The 27,096-nt window shown below is 41.1% G+C and overlaps 1 protein-coding gene across 2 annotated transcripts in view; it reads right to left on the bottom strand.

Annotated features, from left to right (window-relative positions):
- LOC132816834 (anosmin-1) overlaps window positions 1-27,096 on the bottom strand; it is a 213,066-nt gene that overhangs the window by 16,632 nt on the left and 169,338 nt on the right. For both annotated transcript variants that reach the window (XM_060826808.1, XM_060826809.1), the window contains exons 6-8: window positions 18,829-18,958; window positions 8,402-8,607; window positions 7,934-8,078 (exon numbers count right to left, since the gene is read on the bottom strand). In XM_060826808.1, coding sequence (XP_060682791.1) covers window positions 7,934-8,078; window positions 8,402-8,607; window positions 18,829-18,958 — 481 coding nt within the window. The remainder of the gene's footprint in view (window positions 1-7,933; window positions 8,079-8,401; window positions 8,608-18,828; window positions 18,959-27,096) is intronic.

Here is a 27,096-nt window from a genome sequence, read left to right as displayed (position 1 = left end):
ACTCACTGTTGCTGTTAATCTATAAGTAAACTATTTGCATTGCAATGTTTTTTACCAAAAGGCTCAACTATCGCATCAACAGATTAATGCAAGCAAAGCAATGACACTGTCTTCAGAACATTAAGAGCCAACACAGATTTTTGTTCTCCCTGAGCAGCTCCAGAGGCAGTATTACTGATCCGTCACACAGGCAGAGTGTTCAATCCAACTGCAAAACTACACCTTGAGCTGAATTTGAAATAAAGGCATGCACTTTACACACAGTGAAGTACAGCAGGTGCAGAGATTTGTCAGGTAGGCAAAAGCCATTGTGGCTGCACAAAAAGATTCCACAAACAGCATTGAGGTGAATGATCAGTTTGGAATGGTGATTGCCTGAGGGAGGAACAATGCCCAGGATAGTGGGAGAACTCATATCTCTTCACTACACTGTGCCTTGGAATATTTAACTGCACCAGACCCAATGAAACAGCTAAACAAAATCTCAGTTTAACATCTCATTCAAGGAGCACAAAGCAGCACTCCTTGTGTACTACACCAGTGTTGCAGCTTAGGTTGGATACTCAAACCTATGATGAGGTGTGAACTTAATCTTTCAATTCAGTGGCATTGGTCAAGATGAGGCAGAAGATATATGAGTCATAACAAATCAAAGCAGTATTAAATAATGACATTTTGGTGTCACTGTGCATCATTAACATGCATTATCAGGTTGCAGAAAGTGCAAATGTCAGTTAGTTGTTTACAATCTATGTTCCACTTTGTTTGTATACAGCAATCACTTAAATCATTTGATCTCAAATTATTGATATCCACACAGCAATCTAGATTCATACAGCAAAGAAGAAGCCCTTCGGCCCATCGAGTCTACACCATTACAACTACTACTAAAATTCGCTAATCTTAATTTCCTGCACTTATCCCATATTCTTGAATGTTATGATATACAAAGTGCTCATCCAAATATTTTTTAAAGGTTGTAAGGTTTCCAGCCTCCACTACCTTCCCAGGCAGTGCATTCCAGATTCACACCGCCTGCTGAGTGAAAACATTTTTTCTCCCCATGTCTCCCCTGAATCTCCTGTCCCTTCCCCTAAAACCATGCCTCTTACAATTGATCCCTCAACCAAGGGGAACAGCTGCTCCCTATTTACCTTGTCCATACCCCTCATAACCTTGTACACTCCAATCATGTCCTCCCTCAGTCTCCTCTGCTTTAATGAAAATAATCCAAGTCTATCTAGCCCACCTTATAGCTCAATTTCTCCATCCCAGGCAAATCCTGGTGAACCTCCTCTGTACCCCTCTAGCGTTATCACATTCTTCCTGTAGTGAGGTGACCAGAACTGCAGGAGGGCTTATTTTTAAGGTGAGGGGAGAAATACTTTGAAAAGACATGAGGAACAACTTTTTTGTACAGAGTGTGGTTCATGTATGGAATGAGCTTTCAGAGAAGTGGTGGATGTGGCTACTGTCACAACGTTTAAAACACATTTGGATAAGTAATTGCATAATAAATGTTTGGAGGGATATAGGCCAAGCGCACGCAAATGGGTCAACATGGACTGTTTGGAGCGAAGAGTCTGTTTCTGTGCTGTATGACTTTATGACTCTATGGTTTAATGCACACGGTACTCCAGCTGTGGCCTAACCAATGCTGTACATAACTCCGTTACCTCCTTGCTTGTATACTCTATGTCACCACTGATGAAAGCAAGTGTCTCATATGCCCATTCAACTAGCCTATTCACATATTCTGTCAACTTCTGGGATCAATGAATAATTACCCAAAGATCCCTCTGTTCCTCTAAACAACCCAATGTCCTGCCATTCATTAAGTACTCCCTCATCTTGTTTCTTCTTCCAAAGTGCATCATCTCCCACTTATTATGATCTGCCCAGCTGACCAGCCCATTTATATCTTCCTGTAAACTACTGCCACCTTCTTTGCTATTAACCACTCTACCAATCTTGGTGTCATCTGCAAATTTGCTTAACATGTCCCCCACATTTTCATCTATATCATTTATGTCTATAACAAAAAAAAAGTAAGGTTCCCAGCACTGATCCTTGTGGACACTGACCTCCAGTCACTCAAACAGCCTTCTACCTCTACTCTTTGTCTCCTATTACTAAACCAGTTTCTGATCCATTTCATAAAGTTTCCTTCCATTCCATGTGCTTTAACCTTCTCAGTCAGACTCCCATGTGGGACCTTGTCAAAGGCTTTGCTAAAATCCATATAAACTACATCAACTGAACTTTCCTCATTCCACACACTTGATCACATTTTCAAAACATTCTCACCATTTGGTTAGCATGATCTCCCTCTGACAAAGCAATGCTGACTATCCCAAATTTACATATGCCTTTCCAAGTGGCTATTAATTCGCTCCTTCAGAATTTTCTCCAATTGTTTCCTAACCGCTGACATGAGACTCACTGGTCTGTAACTTCCTGGATCATCCTTACTAGCCCTTTTGGAAAGTAGACCCACATTAGCCAACCCCCCCCCCCCCCCCCCCAGTCCTCTGGGACTTATCCCGTAGTCAGAGAAGAATTAGAAATTTGGGTCTGAGCCCTTGCAATTTCCTGCCTTGCCTCCCATAGCAGCCTAGGATACAATTCATCTGGACCAGAGGATTTGCCTGTTTTTAAGTCTGACAAAACCTTCAATACTTCCCCATTTTCTATGTCAACCTGTGTAGTTCCTCACAGTCCCTTTTCCTGAATTCCTTATCTACATTCTCGTTTACTAGACTGAAGACTGAAGAGAAATATTCATTCAGCACTCTCCCAATATCCTGCGGCTTCACATGCAGGTTGTCCTAATGGGCCCTACTCTTTCCCTGGTTAGCCTCTTCCCTTTGCAGTATCTGTAAGATATCTTCGGATTCTCCTTAATCCTGTTTGCCAGTATTTTTTCATGCCCCCTTATTGCTCTTCTAATTGTTTTCTTAAGTTCCCTTCTGTACCTTCAGCATTCCTCTAGAGCTGCAGAACTTGTTAAAAGCCCTACTCTTCTTCTTTATCCGGTCACAAATTGTCCAGACATTCAAGATTCTCTGAACTTATTGCTCTTACCTTTCCCTCTGAAGGGTACATGTTGTACCTGTACTCTCTCCCTAGTTCCTTTTCAAATGCCCCTCATTGTTCCACTATAGACGTACCTGCAAGGAGCTGTTTCCAGTCTACTGTGGCCAGATCCTGCCTCATTTTAATAAAATCCATCTTTCCCCCAATCCAAAGCCTTCTTTTACAGGCCATCTGAACACTTGTCTGACTTCTTTCCCCAGAACCAGATCTGGCACTGCCCCATCCCTTGTTGGGTGCTATACTTATTCATACAAAATGATTCCCCAGATATATTTTAAGAAATCCACCCCTCTAAACTTTTAACACGATGACCATCACAATTTATATTGGGAATGTTGAAATCCCTAATATAATTACCGAATTATTACTCTTACACACCTCTGTGAACTGTCCACATATTTGCTCCTGTATTTCCCGATGACTGTTTGGGGTCCCAACTCCTAGTTAAGTAGCTACCCCTTAGCATTCCTAAATTCTACCCTCAAAGCCTTGTTTGAGGACCCTTCCAAGATATCATCTCCCTTTATTATAGTAATTGACTCCTTAATTAATAATGCTGCACAACTACCCTTTTTACATGCTCCACTGTCTCACCTAAAAATCCTATATCCCAGAACGCTGAGCTACCAGTCCAGGCCCTTCCTCAATCATGTTTCAGTGATGGCAACAGTATCATACTTCCATGTGTCAATCCACACCTTTAACTCATCAGTCTTACCTATTACACTTCTAGCATTAAAGACAATCCAGCCTTGCCTTACCCTCTTGTCACTCAACATAGCTGAATTCAGTCTGACTTGTTTCTTTTGCCATAGCCAGATGTGTCTCCGTTTCATCGATATTATGTGTCCCCTCCCATTACCAGACTAATTTAAACTCCTCCCAACAGAAGTAGCAAACTTACCTGCAAGGATATTGGAGGCAGTGTGGTTCAGGTGCAGACCATCCCATTTGTACATATCCCACCTTCCCCAAAGATGATTCCAATGATCCAGGAATCTAAAATCTTGCACCAGCTCTTGAGCCACACATCCAGCTGTCCAATTTTCCTATTTCAGAGATTACAAACATTGAGGTCCAGCTTTTTAATCTACTGTCTAGCTCCCTGAATTATTGATGCAAGACCTCACTCCTCACTTTGTCCATATCATTGTACCAACCTGTACCACAACATCTAACTCATCACCCTGTCCTTTCAGAATCCCTTGCAGCCTTTCAATAACAAGCCTGACAGTGGCAGCAGGAAGGTAACACACCATCCTAGAGTTGTGTCTTTGGCCACAGAAATGCCTATCTGCTCCTCTGACTAAAGAATCCCTTCTCACTATTCCTCTTCCTCCTCCCAGTTTAGTCAAGCCATGTGTGGTGCCAGAAGCCTAGCTCTCTTTGCATTCCTCTGAGGTACCAGCACCTTCATCAGCTTCTAAAATGGAATACTGGTTAATGAGTGGGACCATACATGCCTGTTCTTTCTGGATTGTCTGGTGGTCACCCATTCCCTCCTTTCATTTAGTCCCTTGCTATTGTATATATTACACTGCTCTTTGTAAAACAGACTTGGAAGCATTTGTGTCCTTTTGTGCCTCACAATTATTTTAAAAAACAACCTTTAAATTTTATGTGTGGTGTAAGTTGAAATTTTGACTAAATATGTCCAAAAACATGGATAGTGAATATGAAATGCATCTTTACACAGCATTAAACTGCATTTGGCCACTAAGTGAAATTTATGTGCTCGCTCAATGAATTTCAGATATGTGCTTAACATCACTATCAGTCAAGATACAAATAATTCAAATTCAATGTTTAAATTTGTCTGCATTCTGTTTCTGAAAAATGGGGCAACTTTGCGTTATGTTACACAGATATTAAATATTTTCAAAAGCACTACCTAGTGCCTTATAGATTAGCAAGTTGACTCAGAGTAAGTTATTGAACTTAAAGTCAAAGGCTTTTGTAAATTTGACCATGTTTGAGTACTTTATTTGTTTTAGTTATAGTTACTTTTTGATTGTATTCACTCCTAGAAGTTCTGCTCATTAGCCAGATGAAGTCAATTCTTTGTATTTGACAACTATCACCTTTGTTGTGGGACAAAAAAGTCACTGTCTTGGGTTTAGAATTCTACTCCCTTCTTATGACAAAACGAAGAATACAGCACTTCCCAGTCAGTCAGTAGCCTGTACTGAAAATTACATTACATTTAATGAACTATAATCAGGTTTCTTGCTTGTTTACCTATTTGCTTATATTCTAATAGTAGTATTTGGAAATTGAGATGATAAATTATTAAGTAGTAGTAGAGTAAAAAGTGAGGTCTGCAGATGCTGGAGATCAGAGCTGAAAATGTGCCGCTGGTTAAAGCACAGCAGGTCAGGCAGCATCCAAGGAACAGGAAATTCGACGTTTCGGGCCAGAGCCCTTCATCATAAATTATTACTCTAAAAGTATTCCCAACTTTAAACGATGCGGAATGTGACAACATGTAAGAAATATGGGAAGCCAGTTGGTACAGTGAGACATTGAGAGGACAAGAGAATTCATTGTTGCTGGAGTCAAAGGTCATGCCACTGTAATTTCGTCTGAAAAATCTGAGTTTTGCTTACTGTCTGATCTCATTTGCAGAAGATTACAAAGTCATTTAATATCTGTTTATCGCAAATAAATACATAATTAAAAGATTTTGACACTCATGTGTTTTAAGACATAAAAGAATGAATGTTAAAGGTTTTTGTTTTTGTCAGTCTTTACATTGTTTTTATTCACAAGTTTCCATCTAATCTGGCAGCAAACTGGAGATAGCAATGGTAAAATATGTACAGAGGTGCAGAAATCTCACTCTACCTACTCATTTGACTGCAATCCTACTTCTCCCTCAACCTGATGCAAAGCCTCTCTGTGCCTGTCTACTCAAACCCTGAGGTTCACACCTCTCCCTGTATGCCAGCCCAAAATCACTTCTGCTCCTCTCCTTTGCCAAACTGACTCCCAATTCTGCTGCCTTCCTCATCCCTTGTCGAGACCAGGACAAACATGAGAGGAATATAGACAAAAGGAGAGACAAAAAAGTTTTTAAAAAACAGAAATAATGGGGGATGGCACCAAAAGTGAAGGAAGACAGGATAACAAAATTCCCATAAGAAATCTAGTGACAAAGATTTGAAGGAAGAGATAAAAAGGGCACTTTTCATTGTGGCAGTCATTAAGAGGACAGATGCGGTTCTTCCATCATCTGTAATATACTCCATCTTCAAGCCATTGACCACCAGAGACTCTCAGAATTGCAGATCCACAGTTCTCTGGGAAATTGGAATTTTGCTGGGAATATTATTGCAATCTTGCATAGTCTCCCTGTCAGTGTGTTAATAATCAGGAATTGGAATTGAGGCAAATGGCATAAATTTATTTAAGGAGAAATTCGATAAGTATATGAAGGGAATAGATTCATATATTTTTTGAGTTACATGAAAAAGGGTGACAGCAGGTTCATATGGAGCACAAACATTAGCATAAACCTGTTTGGTTGAATGGGCAGCATAATGCCGTAAATACTATGAGGTATTTTTAACTGCAGGTGCGACATCAAAATGCGGAAAATTACGATTCCAACTCCAAAGTGAATCGAGCCAGTTTTCATGCAGGTGGGTTTGGAAGGTGACCGGTTCACTGGCAATGGTGGCCTGCTCACTAGACACATTTAAGGAAGCCATATCCCTCTATGTTGACATGCTTTTTAAGCTTGACTAATATTGCGTGGTTTTACTGGGTCTTGAGAATCTCAGTGAATATAAGGAAGGGTATTTCAATCCGTAGGCAAGTGTTTTAATAGCACTGTTGTTAACCAGGAGTGTTTCTTTTATGCCTAACCAGGAAATCTGCAAACACTTTCAACACACACTTAGTGCCTGCTCTGTGAACTTGTCCAGCAAACCACTTGCCCACACTATCCACAACCACCATCTCGCTGCTGTCCCCAGTCTGCGATCTCTCCCTACTACATTCTTCTTCTTTCGGCTCTCCCACTCCACTGCTAATCAGCCTGTCTATAAGGTGATGGGGTAATTCCTCCAGCTCCCATCTGAATGTACAGTTCAGTCAAGATGGTGTCCCATGGGCATTATACAAAGTGGAGTAACACATAGAGGTTTCAAGGACTCTGGGTACTGTTGAAAAAAGATATATTTTGTCCAAGTTTTTCGTCTTGCACTCATCGAGACAATTTGCAAAAAATACCAAAGTAAAGGGAAAATAACATTTATTTTAAATGAGGAATGAATGCTGACAGTTTGGCAAATAGACTCATGCAAATTGTCCTGATGAGGACCAGTCGAAAGACTTGGACAAGCTGTGCCTTTTTTCAGGAATACTCAAATCTCTACTACATGGTATCTTCCACTACCAAAGCAAAAGAACAATGAACTGATGACATGAATTGCAATGGATCTGATTTGGGGGAAGATAGTTTGATGGATGAGTCATTCACTACTGTATAGGACATTCAATAAGGACCAATTTATTTCACATACTTTGTCGATAGAAACTAAAAATGTACTTTGTGAAATGTTTTATGAGTCAGTACAAAATGACTTTCTCATTTGTTTTGACCCAATCATTTCAGCTGGGATGATGCCTCTGCTAAAATAGTGGAACATGACATAGCTGCATCAAGCTTTCAGACAATGACATCACCGACGTGAATTCCAGGTGTAGGTTCAGCATACTTTTTAAAATTAAGACCTCAATGCAATGAGCATCAAACCACAATCCTTGGCTATTTTAAGCACAGTTACCACAGCTATTAACACTGCCATAATCAGAAAAGAAAATGATCCCTTACTTGTGTTGGGTACTCGAGGAGTGCCAAAATACAGAGAAACCTTGGCACCTTTTAGTCGCACTTGACCCCAATAGGTTACACCTTGCAGGTCCATTAAATAGCTGCTGTTAGGCTGGAGACCTTCCAGGACCACATGATTTTGAGACTGTAAGGAGTACAAAACACTCTTGATATCATACATTACATTGTCTGATTACAAACATTCAAATTATGCTTTCAACATTCCAAAACATTCAAATATAGACATTGAAAATAGAACTCCTGTGTTTTATTGAACCACCCTCCAAATATAGCCTTTGTTTGCCAAATAAAATAGCATATAATCATCATAAATTGTTAAGTGGATGCACACAAATATGTTGTGTTGTACTATATTAATGTTTCACTGTGTGGGAAAGGTATTACCACACAAAGCACTTGTGTCTCACGCTATTTCCTTTTTTTCCCTCAGTTGCTGACCACACTCACCCCACTTATGGTTTTCCTTCTTTTCTTTTTGGCTGGCACTCCTGACTTTGCATTAACAGTCCAACTCCAGAACACTTTGTAATGGTGCACAGGAATATCAGGCTCTTCCAATATGTCCCAGATGATCTTGGTGGTAACAGTGCCATCACTATTTGCAGTAAAGTTGCCGACTCTCACATTTGATGGTGCAGGTGGAGCTGAAGGATCTAAAACCACACAGAAAGTAATCAGTGAAAGGTGAAGATTTGACATCCTGGTGTATATAATTACTAGCTTCTAGTAAAACCAGAATGCACTTAGAAACATGAGTTCAAGTTCGAGTGCTTAACACTTGTTCTGCTTCAGGAAGCACAATATTCTAAATGTCTTGGGAAGTATCAAAAATTCTTGAAATGCACACAGATCAAAATTTAATTACAGCCTTAAGGTTTTTACATGTTTTCTCCTTTCTCTATTGCTGTTGATTGGTCTCCCACCCAAAACATGAGGATAAATTGCGTTTAAGTGGAGAATTCTATAAACCACTCCAAATGTTACAGTGAAATTGTCATTAAATGAAGTGATTTCTAACAAACCTCTCCTGCTGACAAAAATATGTATGGTCCACACCTGAATTTCCAATCAATGCTTTGGCATGCTAGGCTCATCCTAGAGTGTGAACTGCAAAACCACCCTTCTAATATCTTTTATCCCAGTTTACGTTCTATCTGAAGAGCAGAACATGTGTTTAGTCTTCTTTGAGGCTACTTTTGACTTCAAATTTTGAATGCTCCAGGTAATCCAGATGAAGGAAAGTATAATCAGTTGGAATGTGAATCTTCATACTGCCTTAAAATTGTACCCTCACATCTTCCATAAAACAGCAACTCTTAATGCATCCCTGTGATATTTGCTACATTAGTAGTGCTGGGGTAGTATTTGCTAGAGTCTTCCAGTAATCGTCCTGCTGAGGGTTTTGGGGTGAATAGAGAAACCTCTCATTAGAAAGCACAAACACTTCTTCAGATGCAACTCTGTTGTCTCTGGTTCTGTGTCAAATAAAACTGTACCATTCAATAACTCGTTGCTGAAGGGGCTCGTCCAGGCCCTGCCTTCCCACTCAACTAAATCTCTAGTCACATGCCCCTCAGCTGCAAGGGTCAGGAGGCTACGATGGTTGATATCAAGGCTGCTGCCTTGGTGGAAAATCTCATTTGGAAATTGAGGCTGAAATAACATTTTGCAGTTCTGGAGAAAGGTCACCGGACTTAAAACATTAACTTTGATTTCTCTTCACAGATGCTGCCAGACCTACTAAACTTTTCCAGCTGCTTCTGTTTTTGATTTTGTAGGGGACTTTGCTTCCAATCTTCTTGCATACTAACTGCTACAGAGACATGACGATCCCTCACAACCAGACCTCCCAGATTAGGGAGACTGCTTCCGGCTCTGTCTCCAGCACTCCTGTTGCTAGGCAATCAAACAATGGCACCGTATACATCACCATTTTCCTGGAGGAATTCTGGCAAATTTCAGTGCCCAGATCAGCAGGTAATAGGGAAGTTAGATACATAAGAGTTTTTACAGTACTGGATTGGGTTTGAACTCGCACTTAGGAGTCTGAAAACCTGCTTGGTGCAAAGGACAAAGAATAGGATTAACTTAATTATATTGTGAATTTAACACCAAGAAATCAAATGAAGAAAATGCGTAAGATAAACGTCATTCCTTTCCTGGATCGCATTTTTTAAAAGGAGAATGATCTCTTACAATAGGATGTTACTTTTAGACTATTACAAAAACCAGAAGCTTCTTTCTGAATTCTGACCATTTGTCTGAATCGACCACTCAATCAAGCTTCGGCTCATTTTGAAGGGCTCTGAGATTGTGCAAGCTGTTTGCCTTCTTTGGTACATGATTTTACCATCTACAATGGGTCGATTGACAGTATCTACGGCCTGAGTTGTCAAACATGAAGATCTAGGGGTCAGCAAATCATGTCTCAGAAGCTTCGGTCCTGAGGTCAGCCCTGTGGCTCCTTTAACATACAGACTGGCTTTTAGTTTAGCTCTGAGACCCTATCACTAAGCCTTGAAATGATTTTCTTCAAACGCCCACATCACGATTGTTGGAATTTGCCTCCATCTCACTGCCTCACTCAACATCACCCCATCTCCTGCTCCCAATTTTTACTCTAGGGCTTTACCAATTGTCAGATATTAAAATAGAGTCATCACAAGCATTTTGGGAATCCAGTTTGGGATGTCCTGGTCAAAGGACTGGATGTCGGTATTTGGTTGGGAAATACATCTACTTTGTCACATAATTTCATATGCTATCTAAAATTAACTTCACCTCAGAAGTCAGCTATGTAAAAATCTCTATTTTGCATATAAAGTTTGTTATTCTTGAAAGAAAAAATTCTTTCAATGATCCAGGACATTAACCAGCTATTAAAATTAGACAAATGAAACTCTTTAGATTTTAGCTAATGAAAACTTGGAGCTTCCATGTCACGACATATGGACTCTGGTGGCCATTTGTAAAAGCAAACATCCATTGTTGTTTACAATTCATAATTCAGGACAATCATAAATGATGGGTAATGTTAAGGCTCTCCATTTTAAAGACTTCTTGATATCATCAGAAGAGCAATTAGTGAAATACCACAACAGAAAGAAATAATTAACACATCCAAACTCATGCATGTCTCTTTGATATGTCTAACTGAGCTGCCCTTAGTAAAACCAATGTAACATAAACAAATTAGGCTATTATTTGATTTTTTTGTTCATTATTCTGAGGCTATCATAAATAATTGAGACCATTTCCCATTGAAATGGCACAAATCTCATGGTAACATTCATCCAATAGCTTTTTACACAGGGCTCAGAAAGGTTGCTGCTTTTAAGAGTATTGCAGTTTTGAAAAAGGCAAAGAAAATGTTAAAAGAAAATCTGAAAACAGCAGATTAAATCAAGATTTTAAACATTTTCGCGACCAAAAACTTAAGGCCCACTGTCAGATATTTTCCACTCTGGAAAAGTAAGGTGTGCCCAATAAGAAATTAAATCCTGTATTTCTCTTTCTCTCTCTATCTCTCATTACATATGAGTGTGGTGTTTTACAGAGTTACCTCAGCTAAGTTATTTATCAGAGTTTTTCTTCCACATATCTTCCCAAATCTCAGAGATAACATTAGTGGCCAGAACTCCTCTCATGCAAACTCTGACATTTTCTATCCAATAGAATGCTTTATGAAAATTGATTTTTAAAATTGTTTATTTATAATTTTTGTTGCAATTACATATTTTTTTAATTCTCACAAATTATGCTGTTAATCAGGGAGACAAAAGGAAGGTCATTGTAGTATGAAACACATTTCTGTATTGAGGCAGTCTAGAGAAAGTTCAATTGACCTATTCTGGGGATGGAAGACTGTCTTAAGAGGAGAGTATGGGCTGGCACTCATTGGAATTTAGAATAATGAGAGGCAAATTTGTTGAAAAATAGTAGATTCTTTAGGGATTTGGCAGGGTAGAGGGGAGAAGTTGTTTCTCCCCTTGTGGAAGAGCCAAAGACCAGAGGGCATAATGTCAGAGTAAAGGGTTGCGATTTTGAAAAGGAGGTATGAGGAAGAATTTATTCTCTGAGAAGTATTAAATTCTGTGGTATTCATTACTGCAGTGGGCTGACAAGACTGGGTCATTAAGTATACACAAGGCAGAATTTTAATCAGTAAGGGATCAAACGTTATACGGGAAAAAACAGGAAATTTGGAATTGAGGATGATCAGATCAGCCATGATCTCACTGAATAGTGGATAGGCTTAACGGGCTGAATGGCCTGCTTTAGCTTCGACATTTTACTGTCTTATTAATCCATAGAGCCACTTACATGGATTACTCTTAAAGATACTCTTAAGATGTGGATATAGTATTGAGACAAAGATATATAGAAGCAGATACCACACAAAATGATTTGGATGTGAGCATAAGAGGTACAGTTAGTACATTTGCAGATGACACCAAAATTGGAGGTGTAGTGGACAGCAAAGAAGGTTACCTCAGATTACAACAGGCTCTTCATCAGATGGGCTAATGGGCTGAGAAGTGGCAGATGGAGTTTAATTCGGATAAATGCGAGGTTCTGCATTTTGGGAAAGCAAATCTTAGCAGGATTTATACACTTAATGGTAAGGTCCTAGGGAGTGTTGCTGAACAAAGAGACCTTGGAGTGCAGGTTCATAGCTCCTTGAAAGTGGAGTCGCAGGTAGACAGGATAGTGAAGAAGGCATTTGGTATGCTTTCCTTTATCGGTCAGAGTATTGAGTACAGGAGTTGGGAGGTCATGTTGCGGCTGTACAGGACGTTGGGTTAGGCCACTGTTGGAATATTGTGTGCAATTCTGGTCTCCTTCTTATCAGAAAGATGTGAAACTTGAAAGGGTTCAGAAAAGATTTACAAGATGTCGCCAAGGTTGGAGGACTTGAGTTATAAGGAGAGGCTGAACAGGCTGGGCTGTTTCCCCTGAAGCGTCGGAGGCTGAGGGATGGCCTTACTGAGGTTTACAAAATTATGAGGGCATGGATAGGATAAATAGACAAAGATTTTTTTTCTACTGGGGTGGGGGAGTCCAGAACTAGAGGACATAGGTTTAGGGTGAGAGGGGAAAGATATAAAAGAGACCTAAGGAGCAATTTTTTCTCACAGAGGGTGGTACGTGTATGGAATGAACTGCCAGAGGAAGTGGTGGAGGCTGGTACAATTGCAACATTTAAAAGGCATTTGGGTGGGTATATGAATAGGAAGGGTTTGGAGGGATATGGGCCGGGTGCTGGTAGGTGGGACTAGATTAGGTTGGGATATCTGGTTGGCATGGACAGGTTGGACCAAAGGGTCTGTTTCCACGCTATACATCTCTATGACTCTAATTGACTCAGTTCTTGACATCAATCAGGTAGTAGTACCTTTAACTATCCATTTAAAACTCATCTTTACTAGCGCTAAAAAGTGCCAGTTTTCTATCCATTAAACTGATATTCTAAGTTGGCAACCAGCCAACCTAACAGGGCAGGAGACTGTAGCCAGTGATCCTGGAGAGCTGTTCCCTGAGAGCAAGATGAGGGCAACAGGCAATTAAATATGTTAATTAACTTTTCTGCCTCACACGATGTGAACATACAAATAAGGAACAAGAGGAGGCCACTCAACGCTTTGTGCCTGTTCTGCTATTCAATAAGATCATGGCTGACCTAAGTTTAACCTCAGTTCATAGAAATCATAGAATCCCTACAGTGTGGAAACAGGCCATTTGACCCAACAAGTCCACACCGACCCTCTGAAAGCTAACCCACCCGAACCCATTCCCCATTACTCTACATTTACCCCTGACTGATGCATCTAACCTATACATCCCTGAACACAATGGGCAATTTAGCATGGTCAATTCACCTGCACATCTTTGGATTGCGGGAAGAAACCAACGCAGACACAGGGAGAATGTGAAAACTCCACACAGACAGTTACCTGAAGCTGGAATTGAACCCAGGTCCTGGCACTGTGAGGCAGCAGTGCTAACCACTGAGGCACCGTGCCAACCCTTTGACATAGACCCTGATTACCTTTCATCTGCTTGGTAATCACTAGATGGGATACTCACTGAGCACATATTGGATTGAGAATACTTTTCACGTATTTTTATGTTTTAATTGAACTTTCCCTGTATACTAACCTCAGTTGTGAAGATGGCAGGATTTCTATTAACAATGTAGGCGATGAATTTGAAGCCTGCCACAGTCTTGTCCATTTAGTGGCTATTACACTGTCACTGATGTCTAAGGTTTTATATTTGCACTTATTTCTTTTTATTAGTTAAGCTCCCCCAAGCTGAAAGTTTCAATTATTGCTAGTAATCTGTGTGCTCTTTATCTTTCAAAATGTGTTTCAAGAATAGAAATATAAGGAGCAATTTATGTGACATATTCATTAGTACAAAAGCATCAAACAAAAGTTTTCAACTATAGTTGAGTTCTTTTCATCTTTTGGGTACGAATATTAGGAAGGCTTCCACCCAGAGAAAAATCTAACAAAGTCTACAAGTCAAAAGAAAAAGAAGAATTAAAAAAAACACTTTTAAAGTAAGGGGCAGAAGGTTTAGAAGAGAAGTGAGGAAAATGTTTTCACCCACAGAGTGGTGGGAATCACAGCTTGTAAAGGTGTGGAGGCAAAACCCTTGTAGCATTTAAAAACTACTTAGATGTGCACTTGAGATGCCAAGGCAAATGAAGCTATGAGCCAAGTGCTGAAAAAATAGCATTTAAATAGGTAGGTGGTAGTTTTTGACTGACATGGACACAATGGGTAAAAGGACCTTTCCCTATGCTGTAAACTCTATGACTCTAAACGTGATCAGGTTTGCAGGCATAGTATTCATAGGATTTTCAACTTGCAAGGTGGGAGAGAATTTGTTATCTGCACAGTTTGGAGTCATGAGTGTTCTTGGTAAATTGGTTATAAACTCATGGACATCTACAGTACAGAAAGAGACCATTCAGCCCATCATGTTTGCACCAGTCAATAAAGATCTGATTACACCAATCCCATTTTTCACCTCTTGCCCAAATGTCCTGGAGACTATGGCAATGCCAAGTGATTATGTAAATTCTCATTGTATGCTTTAAGAATTGCTGACTTAATCTCCTTTTCACTCTCACCACTGTCTGGGTGAAAAAGTTTCTCCACAACTCACCTTTTAGTCTTCTAGATCATACTTCAATTTAGTTAAACACAGCGTACAGAGAAAGGTCATTCCTGAGAGACGTATGTTTTCTAATATTTGAATAAGAAACTGCTATCAGAGTGTTCTTGAAACCTTTAAGGAATGGAAGTGACCAGTAACACTCACAGCATCTCTTACATAGAAACAAAGAAATATAGAAACTGAGAGCAAGAGTGGGCCATTCAGCCCTTTGATCCTGCTCCATCATTCAATATAGCTGAAAATGTACTGCTGGAAAAGCGCAGCAGGTCAGGCAGCATCCAAGGAGAAGGAGAATCGATGTTTCGGGCATGAACCCTTCTTCAGGAATCTTTTCCTGAAGAAGGGCTCATGCCCGAAACGTCGACTCTCCTGCTCCTTGGATGCTGCCTGACCTGCTGCGCTTTTCCAGCAAATCATTTTAAGCTCTGATCTCCAGCATCTGCAGCCCTCACTTTCTCTATCATTCAATATAACCTTGATTGACCTCTACCTCAATGCCATATTCCCATTTTCTTTCCATTGTTCTTGATGCCTTTAAAGTATAAAAATATATTCATCTCTTTCTTAAATATGTGCATTGACCCAGCCACTCCAGCCTACTGTGCCATTGTCGCAGTGGAGAAATGTTTCTCATCTCCACCCGAAGTGGCCTACTCCATATCCTGAGATGGTGATCCTGCTTCTAGGCTTCCTAAACAGGAGAAATATCTTCCCTGCATTTATTTTGTCCAGCCCTGTTAGAAATTTATATATTTTTAATAAGATCCCCTCTCATTCTTCTAAACCTTCATGACTACAGCTGCAAATGTGTTGCTGGTCAAAGCACAGCAGGCCAGGCAGCATCTCAGGAATAGAGAATTCGACGTTTCGAGCATAAGCCCTTCATCCTCATGACTACAGGCCCACTCGGACCAATCTCCTCTTATGACAATCTCTAGTATCAGCCTAGTGAGATTTCATTGCATTTCTTTCATGGCAAGTATATCCTTTCTTGGGAAAGATGGCTAAAACTATGTATAATACACCAGCAGCTATCTCAGTGAGGCCTTGTAACAGCAGTGAGACATCAGTGCTTCTGAAATCCTCTCCTAATGAAGGCCAATACATCATTTGCCTTCCAAATTGCTTGCTGCACCTGTCTATTTTCATTGACTAATGTATAAGGACACCCAGATTCCTTTGTGCATCCACATTTCCCAATACATCACCATTAATGTAATACTGTGCCTTTCAGGGAGATCGGTTAATTCACTTGGCTGGACAGCCAGTTTGTAACAAAGAATGATGCCAATAATGTGGTTTAATTCCTATACCGGCTGAGGTTACCAGAAAGCAATCTCCTTCTCAATCTCTCCTCTTGCCTGAGGTCTGGTGATCCTCAGGTTAAACCATTGCAGGTCTTCGCCCTGTGATGAGAGAGCAGACCTATGGTCCTCTGAGACTATGGCAACACCATCTTTATTCTGCCTTTCTGTAATGCACAATGAAGTGTATAACTTCCCATTTATCCATCTTACACTGCATCTGCATGTGTTTGCCCACTCACTCAACTTGTTTTGATTACTCTAAAGCTGCCTTGCATCCTCCTCACAGTTCACAATACTACCTAGTTTTGCATCATCATCAAACTTGGAAATATTACATTCGGTTCCTGAATGGTAGTTTCCTGGTTGAACCATATTGGAATCCCAAAAGGCTGTCAAAAGCTTAATGTTGAAAAGACCACTGCCTCTTTCTTTGATTTGTATCACTGTGGCTTATATATTCCAACATAAAATGTTTTAATATTGATTTCAACATGTTTATTTTAATAAGGGTTAAGTGCAACAAATGTGCAAAAATAACATTTGTTCACCTATTATAACTGAAACCTTCGCAGTTTAACGTTTAGACTGGCACTGTAATGTTTCACTTTTACCTTAACATGCATAGCAATTCCAGACTGAAGATATTCAACAAAAAATAAAGTTCTGAGGTTTCTTCTGCAGTAATGCTACTACAAGTGAACAGAAAGCTTACCCGAATTCCACGCTGAACAAGCCAGAGATATTAGTCATATCCATGCAATATGTTTCCACCCGTTACACCAGGCTCTTAGTTGGGCTGTAACAGCACTGGAAAGCCTGAAAAAATGGCAGCACCTTCATGCACCCCATTGGCACTTTAAGGAGGCAATGTTTTCCTGATAGTGAAGAGGGACAGCAAGTCTCCTAACCCACCCACTCTCCTAAACAGGCCAACTCTAAAGTTGTTAACAGTTTCTTAAAGACTAATTCCGCAACCCTTTGGAATCCTCCCAGCAGTAACTGATGTACAGTGGCTGTCTGAATCAGTGCAGCTGCGAACAGGTGAGGACTATACCGGGGTGGGGGATTAGGCATGGCAAGGGGAAGGGAAGGCCACAGCAGTCAGAACCTCGCTCACTGAGGTAGTTGGCGTCCTCCTGACAAGACCTGGGCAGTAGAGCAGTGAGCAAGATTGTTCGGACTGCACATGAACATCAGGAAGAGTGTAGCTGGGAACGGAAAGGCAAAAGAGAACAGAAACCTTAACAGCATCTTCAGGCAGAGACAAAGGTACATGTAAATGATTGAGAATCAGTGCCAAAAGAGGCTCGTTAAGGCTTGTTAAGGAGATGCTCTGTTAGTGGCATCTCACTGTGGTACATCATCCAGGCTGCACATGTCGTCTTCATCAAAGGTCAACAACACATTAAATTCATAACTGATGAGATACCACAAGCTCACTCAGAGGGCACTGGGACGAGTGCCTGGACCAATCAGGCAGTGCCTGCAAGAATCTCAGTCACTGTGCTGTGATATTGCACTCCCGTTAACCTGGCCCTTCACAGTGGTGTTGACTATGAGGACACTGAGGCCCTGGAAGGCAACGATTTTTCAGAGGAGGTGGACAGGAGGACAGGAAGGAGAGGAGTTGGAGGCAGAGGGAGACAATGCTGAACAGAAAGATGCCTCTGCTCCACGATGAGGTGGCCTCCTCCTGCCTCCTTTCTCTCTCATGAGTGCCAGTCTTTGAATCTCCTGTGCCATTGCAGGTGCCATGGTGAGGTGCCAGGTCTTTCCACAAACTCCCTCCCACAAGACATCCAGCTGCCTCAGGGATAATTGCACTGGGTGTCTGATATTCATCTCCACCCCTTCCCGTCTGGACTTTAATTAAACTCCATTTCCATCTCCATGTCTATGAAGGCCTCCCATCCCCAGAATACTGAACTCGCTCGTGTGAGCTGTAAATGGTTTATATTTGACATTCAGATTTCATTATTGAAATTCTAACATTTCCTGGATCTTCACAGTTCATGAACTGAAAACTGCAAAAAGGGTCGAACCAGGGACTCTTCAATCTTCCTGGGTTTTTGTGCACAGTTTACAGGTTAATGTTTAACAGGGCCGTTCATAAAGAAAATAATGGCACCAAATCATTTTCATTGTATGCAGTAGATTTACTGAGGATTATGAGCGCAGCTGCAAAGAATGCTTCATTCTGGTGAGACTACTAACTACATTCACCACAAAACCACAGTTATTTCAGGCACTTAACTAAATCTGGGAAAATCCACCTGTTTCAAGACCTTTAAACAAAGGGAGTGAAAAGAAAATGAGGGCAGTTCTTATCTCTGACTGACAGACTCTAGGCTGGTGCAAGATGTAAAGGGTAGTACAAACCTTTTGAGGAGCGGAAGTGTTTGCTGGGTGCAGTGAATCCTCTTGTACCATGTACATTAACAGCAGCAACACGGAACTGATACCACCGACTGGGACGGATGTCATGCAGCTGAACCCGCTCTTCTGTGGTCTGGTGGCATAAAGAAAGGTTTTTCAAATGGTTTTAAGAAATTCAAACTAATAATTTGAATCAAATCAGTACCAACAAGAATCACACCAATTTGCACATGAGGCATGTTTGTGGGCACCCATTCCGAAAGTTCAGGCAGAATTGTAACGACACATCAGGTGACTCACTGGCTGCCTGGAGAGTTGATGAGACATCTGTATTGGCAGAATCAATACCCCAGGGGGCAGCTGTTAGGATGGCCCAGCAGGGCCATAAGGGAGGCTGGCCGATGAGCTATCCCTGAAAACCTAGGATGACGAAGGACACAGGACAAAAGCCAATGATGTGGGGGCAGGTTTCTCAGATTGTCAGGATGGAAGGTTGCTGGGAGTTGCAGGCAAAGGAGTCAGAAGCAATGAATGGGATATAGTAACCAGCCAGCAATCTCCTACTCCACATACCCACAACACCCCCACCCCCACCTGGTCTAGTCTCTGGATCAAGCTCTGATTGATTGATCGAGAGTCCCCATACTCCCCCCAGCACTGCTTGAGGGGGTATGGTGCCCAGTGCTAGCGGCTATTGGGAATTTTGCACAGTGGCAGGACCTCCAGCAGCTAAGCAAATGCTAATGGTCGAACAGTGTGGTGCTGGAAAAGCAGAGTTGATCAGGCAGCATCCAAGAAGCAGGAGAGTCGATATTTCGAGTATCCTGCTCCTCGGATGCTGCCTAACCTGGTGTGTTTTTCCAGCATCACACTCTTCGACTCTGATTTCCAGCGTCTACAGTCCTCACTTTCTACTGAATGCCAATGGTGGCAGCCTGAGACCTTTTAGTCTTCCTTAACTGGCCATTTAAAGGTTTCAATTGGCGAGGGGATGGGCTGGTCAAGCATTAATTCCAGTGGAGGTGGAAAGGCAACAGGTTTGCATATACCACCATCCCATCCAACTAAGTGCCCATCCTACTCCCTAGTTCACTACCTCTGGATGCAGAAGATTCTACTCATGTCACAAATGTTGGTTGTGACCAATATATGACCCTCTGACATTCTTCAATATACCTGGCGTTGACATACTAAACCTGTGGTTGTTCATGGCTCAACATATTTATAATGCATTCTGGCCACAAACACTGGGAGTCTCTCAGGAACTCCATCATATTATATTAAACACTTGGTGCTAAGGGTCAGCAGGCTAATAGATATTAGAGGGCACTGTACCCCAGGCCAACCTTAACCTCACTCAATGTGCAAACTCTTTTGGTTGTGACTTGACATTCATTCAAAACATTAACTTTGAATGATTTTCTTCCTCCCTAATCCTGGAGTACAGAGGGTCCCTGATTTATGAAGGTCAGACTTAGAAACATTCAGCTGAAAATGTGTTGCTGGTTAAAGCACAGCAGGTTAGGCAGCATCTCAGGAATAGGGAATTCGACGTTTCGAGCATAAGCCCTTCATCAGGAATTCATACTTGCAAATACAATCCCATAAAATTGTGTAATTTTAAAAACCTGACATTATGAACACTTCCTGTACTTATAAAAGGCTGCATTATGCTGTCCTGCATTGTGTTTTGATTTGCATACAAAACAACTTGCAAACAGAGTCCAGAACGGATCTGATCACAATCCAGGGACTACCTGTACTTAGCTTAACTACAGTGTCACAGCATCATTATGACTGCGATAATCAATCTTACTAATGAACTGGTACAGAGGCAGGAGAAATTATCATGGGAAATGAGGAAATGGCACACACATTGAACAAATATCTTGTCTGTCTTCAGAATGGAGGGCTCTAGTTTCAGTACCGATAGTAGAAGGTAACCTAGGGGAGAAAAAAATGGAGAAATGAAGGATATCAATACCAGCAGAGAAAAAATATTGGAGAAACCTGAGGGACTAAAATCGGCCATCTGCTGGCCCTGAGCACCAGGGTATTGTTAAAAGATAGTGTATCGGTGCTATGGCTTTAATAAGTTATTTATATTTTTTTTAAGTGGTCTTCAGACAGAGGTGAAGAGCTGTCTAGTTGGAAAGCCAGTAAAGTAAACCGCTTGTGAGGCCTTGGTTTTATTTAAAAGTTGGAACAATAGAAGCAGCCTGGATGGGTGTGGCCAGCTCTCATAGACCAGGATTTGTAGCTTGTAGTTATTTAGCTTTGATATTCAGTGTTAGTTGCTAGAGTCTCAGCAGGATTGGAAACTGCAGTAAAGGTCTCCTGGCTTCTGCTTTTGCTGAGTCTTTGCTTGATTTATTTTTTCTCTCTGCTGCTGGGTTGCATGTGAGAATATCTGATTTCAGATTTGCATTTTGTGATATTACTATATTAGAAGAGTTAATTAGTAACAGTTACTGTATCAATTATTCTACTAAGTTTTCCAATAGAGTTGTTATTCTAAATTCCACTTTCTTTTGTTGTACTTCAACTATAGTGTTCAAATAAATTGTAATTTGTTTACAATGAGTAGTTTGACCAATAAAATTTCATCTGGAAGACATCACTTTATACTTGCCCAACTTCAGTAATTTGAAGGAATGCTATTATTAAGGAAGTCTTTACAATGCACTTGGAAAGTGATTGGTAAAGTCAACAGGATTTTACTTTAAGAACAAATGTGTTAATTATTTGAGGAAGCAACTAGTAGGTTAGATAAGAGGGAAGCATTTGATTTACTATAATTGGATTTCCAAAGGCATTCATTCAGTCTCCATACAACAGTTTAATAACTGTGATGAAATCTCATAGAGTAAGATGTATTATATTAGCAAGAATTATGGTTTGGTTAATGGACAGGAAGCAGGGATCCGTGCTAAGGTCCCAGCTGTTTACAATCTTGAATGAAGATACAGAAAGTAATGTATCTAATTTTGAATCCAGCTAAGAGAAAAGGTAAGGTATGGGGAGAACACAGAGGGCCTTCAAAGAATCATGGACAGATTAACTGAAGAGACAACAGGATGGCAGACGAAAATGTGAGTTTCTTATTGTTACTTTGGTCATTAAAATAAAAGAGCAGAATAAAAGCATGCAAGTGCAGTAACAATTAGGAAGACAATTGGCATGTTGACCTTTATTGCAAGGAGTTTAGAGTACAGGAATTATGAAGCCTTGCTAATTGTACAGAGCTTTGGCTAAGCCACTCTGGAGTACTGTCTGCCATTTGGTCTCCATATTTATGAAGGATGTACTTTGATATGAAACGGTGAAGGCTCACGAAATTGATCCATGGGAGGAAGGAATAGTTTTGTGACGAGTAGGTGCGTAAATTGGTCTGATATTGCACGGTACTTAGAAGAACAAGAAGCATTGAGATATGCAAGATTCTGAAGGAGCTTGACAGCTAGATGCTGAGAGGTAGTTTCTGCTTGCTGAGGAATCTAAAATACAGGGTCACAGTCTTTGCATAAAGGGATAATCAGATGGGACTGAAATGAGGAGAAATTACTTCACTCAAAGGATTGTGAATCTCTGGAATTCACAATCCCAAAGGGTTGCGGATGATCAAAGGAACATAGGAGCTGGAGTAGGCCATTCATCCATGATTCCTGATGAAGGGCTTTTGCCCGAAACATCGATTTCGCTGCTCTTTGGATGCTGCCTGAACTGCTGTGCTCATCCAGCACCACTAATCCAGAATCTGGTTTCCAGCATCTGCAGTCATTGTTTTTACCTCATTCATCCAATCAAGCCTGCACTGCCATTCAATTAGGTCATGGATGATCATCCACATCCGTATCACTTCTTGCATTACCTACATATCTCTTGATGTAAGTAATCTTTAGAAATCTATCAATTTCTGTCTTGAACAAGCTAGCGAATTCCAAAGATTCACCACTCTGAGTGAAAAAATTCCTCTTCACATTCCGAAATAGTTTCATCCTATGTCCCCTGACTCACTCGCCAGCGACAACATCTTCTACATTCCTGCGCTGAAAACTTATCGATTATTGAAAATGTTTAAGACTGGGATAGACAGACTTTTGGTCTCTCAATGATTCAAGGGTTAGGGCACTGGTAGGAAAATGGAATAGCAGTATTAGATTTGCCATGATCATATTAAATCGTGGAATAGGGTCATTGGACTATATTATCTATTCTTGCAACAGAAACAGAAATTGCTGGAGAAACTCAGTAAGTCTGGCAGCATCTGTGGAGAGAAAACAGAGATAATGTTTCAGCTTCACTACTCCTGCTCCTATTTCTTAATTCCTTATAGATTGAGGATCTGGGGGAGAGCAAAGGGAATATTGAAGCACCATAAGAGAGAATCTCTCTTGTATTTTACAAACATTATGTTATGATACCAAGCTATGAAAGACTAATTGTAATAATGCATGAATTTAGATTCTTGCTACTAAACTAAAATGCCTCCTCCTTGAATTTCAGAGTTTAAAGAAGAACTACCTTTCACTTTGGTCTGTTTCTGATTCCCTCAATTTCTTTTTCTCACGGTTGAGAGTGTGTTGCTGGAAAAGCAGGAATCCTAATGAAGGGCTCCGGCCTGAAACATCGATTCTCTTGCTCCTCAGATGCTGCCTGATCTCTTGTGCTTTTGTAGCAACATACTCTCAACTCTGATCTCCAGCATCTGCAGACCTCACTCCTCATTGTCTCCTTTTTCTCACACTCAGGCAAATTGTGAAATACAATTATGCAGAAGTTTGAAGCAGAAACAGTTACACAAATCTGCCCATATTTACAAAGAATCTCAGACCAAAGTTGGAATAAATTTGTTCAAAAAGATCTAGTTTTAACTGTGTATATTGTTGATAAAATGTTCAAACATTAGAATGAAAAAAACAAATCTACCAGTGCAATGCAGCTTTGTTCCATTAAACCTACAAGGTGTAATTCCTCAAAGGTTGTTGGTGTAGGTTCATGGAGGCAGGCTGTGCCCTGTGTATTGTCGATATACCATCAGTGTTAGCTGTGTACATAACAGTACTGCACACTTTAAAGTAGAAATCACTCACAAACCCTTTGAAATGTTTAACTGATTATACAGTCGTTAAAGTACAGATAGAGATAAACAAGACACCATCCAATCAGCTGTTGTTGAAAAGTGTGGTACTGGAAAAGCACAGCAGGCCAGGCAGCATCCAAGGAGCAGGAGAATCGACGTTTCGGGCATAGGCCCTTCTTCAGGAAAGAGGGCTTATGCTTGAAACGTTGATTATCCTGCTCCTCGGATGCTGCCTGGCCTGCTGCACTTTTCCAGCACCACACTTGTCAACTTTGGTCTCCAGCATCTGCGGTCCTCACTTTCTCCTACCATCCAATTAGCTGACATAGGTTTTGGCTTAACATCTGCTGATCCATTAAAGCTTTTCAAATAAAAACTGGTGTCAATTGAAAATGTCTTTGCTGTGACTGGATTTCTGTTTGGAGTTTTGATTGATAAAACACTTCAGTTACAAACTGGTAAACCTCTTACAGTTATAAATGTCACAACAAATCACAAGTCATCATGGTTCTGAACACAGTCAATATACTGGCAGTAAGGGAAGTCATCTACTGGTTATTCACCAGTGAGCCTGCAATTCAATATCATGCATAACACAGCCCAGAACATTGCAGGGCAGCAACTTATAGAACAAAATAAAATAAAACACATTTATTTTACACATGCTGGAGGTATGAAAAATACTCAAAACACTCAGGAGGTCTTGCAGCATGGAGAGAAAATCAGAGTTAACATTTCAAATCCAATGACTCTTTGTTCAAACGATGAGCCCAGTGTATCTCTGGCAGAGTTGTGTACTACATTGAGGCAAGGCAAGTTAAAGGAGGCATGCTATGAGTATCCAGGTAAGCTCAAAGTGAGTGAGCAAGCAAACAACCCAGCAAAGCAGCCTGGTCCAGTCCATCAGCTGGACGCATGCCCCTGAGCACAAAATGCCCCTACAGCAATATTAGAAACTAGCTGCTAGTTCAGCCCAAGGTGCAGCACTGAAATGCAGAATCACACTGTCGGTGGACCAGAATCATGGCATGAGGTTCTTAGAGGCTGGCACGGGTCAGATGTCTGTGGACTTGGTTACATGTGGTCACTACCCATGCAGCATGCTCTGAGATGTCAGCTGTTGTTGTGCAATATGGAAGTCCTTTGGAGCAAGGGGGGAGCTGGAGTAGTCAGGTATCAGTGGTTGTGACTTCCATGTCAAGAACTTTCAGCATCCTGTTTGTTTACAGGGGTGCTATGATAGAATGTTTCATATTGATGAGGCAAACTCTGCTGCTATTAAGGTTATGAACAAACAATAACCCCCTTTAATACACAACTTGCCTCTGCCTAGTGAGAAACTGTCTTTGACATTGGGTACTTAATGAAAAAATGTGGTGAATTGTTCCCAACTTCGAGATAGGCCCCGCTGGACGTCTCGTGTGATTCTTACACTTTTTCTGCCATATCACCCAATTTTCAGGCCCCTACAAGATACCACTCAGACGTTTGCTCCTGCTGTGGTTGTTTTAACTCAGGCAGGACAAGCGTGATTTTATGTGAGTGTGCTATTACTTAACCTTGGTGGACTTCAAGCTCATGTACAGGTATAAAAAGTACTCCAAACACTCATGAAATCTTGGCTTTTATCACGAGTAGTTAGAGTATAAAAGTGAGGAAATCACAAAGTGATGCCTCAGTTATACAGAACCTTGGTCAGATCCACACGTGGAGTACTGTTCAGTTTTACTTTCACTGAACGTCAAAAAAGGTTTATTGGCCTTGAAAGAAAAAATTTGCATTCATATAAGCCTTTCAAGCATTTTTAGATTAGATTCCCTACTGTGCGGAAACAGGCCTTCGGCCCAACCAGTCCACACCGAACCTCCGAAGAGTAACCCACTCAGACCCATGTCCCTCTAACTAATGGACCTAACACTATGGGCAATTTACCATGGCCAATTCACCTAACCTGCATATCTTCGGACTGTGGGAGGAAACCGGAGTGCCCGGAGGAAACCCACGCAGACAGAGAATGTGCAAACTCCACACAGACAGTCGCCTGAGGCTGGAATCAAACCTGGGACCCTGGTGCTGTGAGACATCAGTGCTAACCACTGAGCCACCGTGCTGCCCTAAGTATGTTTCAAATGTAGTCACTGTTGCAGTGTAGTAATTGCGCTACAACCAATTTACACTCAGACACCTGCTACAAACTACAATGTGATAATGACCAGAAAGATTGCATTTGCGATGCTGATTAAGGAATAAATACTGGCCAGAAGTCTAGAGATCTGTATTAGGTGTGGCACAGTTGATGGTTCTCTCACCTTAGGGTTACATGATACCAGATTCAAAACCCATTCAAGGGCCTGGACTCTTGCATGTGTGCAAACTCCACAGAGCTTCCAAAATGACAGGCTGGCCCTGAAAGTCCCACAGCCCAGAAGATACAGGAGCAGTAGTAGGCCTTTCAGCCCACAGCCCAGAAGATACAGGAGCAGTAGTAGGCCTTTCAGCCCATCTGGTCTGCTCCAGTATTCATTCATGGCTGATATGATTCCCAACCCCACTTTCATGTCTTCTCCCCATAAGCTTTGACCCTCTTACGAATCAAGAACCTATCTATCTGTCTCTGTCTTAAATGCACTCAATTATTTGGCTTCCACAGCCTTCTGCAGTATTGAGTTCCACAGATTCACCATCCTCTGGCTACAGAAAATCCTCTTCATCCCAGTTCTAAAGCATTGTTCCATCAAACTGAAGCTCTGCCTTGAGTCCTTGTCTATCCTACTAGTGGAAACATCTTCTTCATGTCCATTCTATCCAAGCCTCTCAGCACTCTCTAAGTTTCAGGGAGATCTCCCTCGTCCTTCTAAACTCCATTGATTACAGACCCTGAGTCCTCAACCATTCCTCATATGGCAAGCATTTTATCTCCAGGATCATTCATGTGAAATTCCTCTGGACCCTCTTCAAAGTCAGCACATACTTCCTTAGGCAAGGGGCTCAAAACTGCTCACAATATTCTAAATACGGTCTGACCAAAGCCTTAGCAGTTGTATTCTATGCCTCTTAAAATGAATGCTAACATTGCATTTGCCTTCCTAACGGCCAACTGAACCTTCTTGTTAAACTTAAGAGAATCCTGAACTAGAACTCCCAAGTCCCTCTGTGCTTCAGATTTTCAAAGCCTTACCCCATTTAGA

This window comes from Hemiscyllium ocellatum, chromosome 6 (genome assembly GCF_020745735.1).
Source record: "Hemiscyllium ocellatum isolate sHemOce1 chromosome 6, sHemOce1.pat.X.cur, whole genome shotgun sequence".
NCBI lineage: Eukaryota > Metazoa > Chordata > Chondrichthyes > Orectolobiformes > Hemiscylliidae > Hemiscyllium > Hemiscyllium ocellatum.
The sequence above is the reverse complement of the archived record's forward strand: the minus strand, read 5'-3'. Positions and strand labels throughout refer to the sequence as shown.